We start from the raw sequence: 3441 nt of genomic DNA, 5'->3' as shown, positions 1-3441 counted from the left end.
ATACTCTGTAATTGACTTGATTTTTAATATGAGTACCAGGTCTATACAGTGATTGTTGTTGACAAGAGAATGAAATTAGAGCCCTATCTCGCATTACTTGCAAAAATTAATTCAAGATGTATCAGACTTAAATGCTAAACACTTAGAAAAAAAATTAAGTTGGTCTTGAATTGAATTTGGCTATGGCACTTAACGTTGCTAGATGTGACCCCAGAGGCAGGAGCAAGAACAAGATAGACAAATTGAACTTCAGAATTCAGAGCTGTGCTGTACAGGATGCAATCAAGAACATAGGAGTTAGTATACTAATCTGGCAAGCATAAGACCTGGGTTCTATTCCCGAGCTAGTAAAGTAAAAATGTAATGGTTGGAAAAACAATCAGCAATAAGAGTGCCTGCTGCTTCCAGAGGATTCACGTTCAGTGCCAAGCACCCTCACGGAGTGGCTCACAGCTGCTTAGCTTCAGCTCCATGGGAATCTGATCCCTCTCGGCCTTTATAAGCACAGACAGAGACGCGCGAGTAAATAAATAGTTCGGTTTTGATGATTTTCTTTTTTTCTAAGAAATTACTAGAGAAATTACTCAGAAGTTAAGGGCGTTTTTTGTTCTTAGAAAAGACCCAGATTTGGTTTTCAGCACCCACAATCGTCTGTAACCCCAGTTCCAGGGGATCTGATGCCCCTTCTGGCCTCCTCAGGTCTCAGACATCCTGTGGTTGCACATTATATGCTGGTAAAACATCTATACACATAAAATACAAATAAGTCTTCTCTTCAAAATGAGGACAGCGCACAGATGGACAAAGTTCTTATGAGTCATATATCTGAGAAAGGGCTTATAAGTTCTTTAAAAGCACAGTGCTGGGTAGGGGTAGTAGAGAGGTGATGGCTCAGTAGTTAAGAGTGCTTGCTCTCTAGAGGACTGCAGTTTCAGCCCCACTTTATAGAGCTCATAGCCACTGGTGATTCCAGCTCCAGGGGATCCGATGTCCTCTTCTGGCCCTTGGAGGCACCCACAGGCACAGACACATATCTCTAAAATAATTTTTCTAATGTCCATTGTGGTGGTACAAATCTATAAACCCAGCCTGTGGGAGGTAGAAGACATCCTTAGCACAACCAAATTTGAGTCTGCCCTCAACAAAAGGTGACCTTCTCTCAAAAACAAAATCCTTAAGAAAATAAAAATCGATAGATAAAATCCTTTATAAAAGCAAACTTGATAACCTAATTTCTAAAGAAGATCAAAGGAATCAGACATTTCTCTAAGGATGTGCAAATGTACAAATGGTACAAACGGCCACTAATTGTGTGAAGAGTCATGAAGGAAGTGCAAATGAAGTTCTGCATCTTGTGTGTAACGACAACTTTCACATGAAATAGGAGAAGTGTGAGCAGGGATGTGGAGAATTGTAATTATGGTAGGCATGAAAAATAGTGCAGTTGTTATGGTAAACAGCCTGACAGCTCCTCAAGAAGCTGTACCCAGCAGTTCCACTTCTAAGTGTCTGCTCTAGAAAAATAAAAGCAAAATTTTCCAAACAAATGTTAATAATTATATTACTCATGTTTTGTTTTCCTACTAACCCAAACTTTGAATTCAAAGTTTTGAGTGGCAGGAAGAAAATAGTGTATAAATGTGGTAGACTATTTGTAAAGGATAACCAGCTCTCAGGTCAAAGGGGGAAATCATTTGTATTTGTGTTTTCATATTTGTTCAATACTTTTTCCAGTGACGAGTTATATCTAGGCCATGAAAACTCATCTGCCTTTGGGAGTTATACGGCTGTGGCTCGAGGAAACAAAGACCACAACATTCGTGCACAAGAGCCGGAGAGTGGACTTTCAGAAGAGACTCAAGTGAAGTGCTTGGTGGACCAGGCCACAGACCCCAATATCCTTGGCCGGACTTGGGAAGGATGGGAGCCTTGGATCTAAAGTCTAGGGGAGCCACCAGCTGTAAAGCATTCCATCACCAAGGGAATCTTCTAGACCTTCACCGACAGCAGGGTATTACTTGAAGAAAAAAGAGAAATCTACTTGGTAGTGCTGGTAAGATGGCTCCCTTGCTGCCAGCACTAATGACCTAGCTTCAATCTTTGGAACCCACATGATGGATGAAGAGAAGCAACTCCTGCAAGTTGTCCTTTGACCTCCATACATGTGCCTTGTCTTACATTTACCTACACACACATACATTTGAAAATAAAAAAATATGATAAATATTTTTTCCTCTTTTCAACTCTTCATTTCATTGATTCATTTTTTCTTTCTTTCATTTCTGTTTAATTGATTTCTGCTCTGATCTTGATCGTCCCTATCTACTGTTGTTGGGTGTGGTGGGCTTTTGTGTTCCATGGTGCATGTGCAAGATAACCTTACTCAGTACTCTCCAAGGCACAGTGACATTAAAAGCATTTTTTTATCCTGCATGTAACCCTTGACCATAAAAAGGGGAGACTTGTAACTCTCTCTCTCTCTCTCTCTCTCTCTCTCTCTCTCTTTCTCTCTCTCTCTCTCTCTGGGCTATGAAGTTAGTTTATATTTTGCAGTGTTGGCCAGTTAGGGGCTCTCTCCCCATGGTATCTGAACAAAGGCCATAAAACTGAGGTTGCACAGAGAATTAATCACTGTCCTTGGTAATCAGCCAGACCTGGCACCACAGTTAAGTTGCTTCGTACTTTTTACCTTGGCTCAATAAATCAGACAGCTGGCTCTGGGATCTTGTAAATAAAATTGTATATTTCTGTGAATAGTTCATCTTACAACCCATTAGCAAGGCACCTGCTCTAATCTAAAGCTACTTTGAAGTTGATATCACTTGATAGTATATGTCAATCTTGCAGTTGGGGAAATACAGCTGTTTTCTTGAGCTGTGTTCCAGTAGAGTTCTGAAGGGGAACTTGAGTAGCATCTCTTTGTGTTCATTTTTTCATCAAAATTCTGTATAAACTAACATTATTAATATCAATTGGACAAAACAGCAGAAGAGGAGCCCCCTTGACAATCCACAGGTAAAAATGCCAGTAGATTGGGATTGCATTCATGAGATACACATACATTAGATACAGGCTGTTGGGAGTTCCCCATAGCTGCTAGGGAAAGAATGCAATTTAGCACATGCAAAATTACAGACAGACACAAAAGATATTCTGGAGTCTGTATTTCTCACAGTCCTTGTAAAATGAGATTTCTTCATCAGAGATCTAGTGTTAATTGTCATCTTTTGTAATAAGTGATAATGACCTCCATCAAGGTATATGTGTGTGTGTGTGTGTAAGTGTATATATATCAGACTTGCCTTGAACTCAGAGAGTGTTGAAATTAACAGTGTGTGCCACTATACCCAGTTGAAATCTCTTTTCTTTGTTTGTTTTTAATTTTTTTAAAAAAAAATTTTATTATACATAACAATTCAAGTTCCCACCCCCTCCTCATTC

At 39.6% G+C, this 3441-nt stretch overlaps 1 protein-coding gene across 1 annotated transcript in view; it reads left to right on the top strand.

Moving 5' to 3' along the window:
* The window catches only part of Prkdc (protein kinase, DNA-activated, catalytic subunit), a 165684-nt gene extending 163505 nt beyond the window's left edge, over positions 1–2179 (top strand). Inside the window, exon 86 of the mRNA XM_041677945.1 lies at positions 1735–2179. Coding sequence (XP_041533879.1) covers positions 1735–1939 — 205 coding nt within the window. The 3' untranslated portion in view covers positions 1940–2179. The remainder of the gene's footprint in view (positions 1–1734) is intronic.
* Positions 2180–3441: the final 1262 nt, after the last annotated feature.

This window comes from Microtus oregoni, unplaced genomic scaffold (genome assembly GCF_018167655.1).
Source record: "Microtus oregoni isolate MIOR12 unplaced genomic scaffold, Mior012 000029F_ref0000214, whole genome shotgun sequence".
NCBI classification, from domain to species: Eukaryota; Metazoa; Chordata; class Mammalia; order Rodentia; family Cricetidae; genus Microtus; species Microtus oregoni.
Note: the sequence above shows the minus strand (reverse complement) of the source record. Positions and strands in the feature narration are given on the sequence as shown.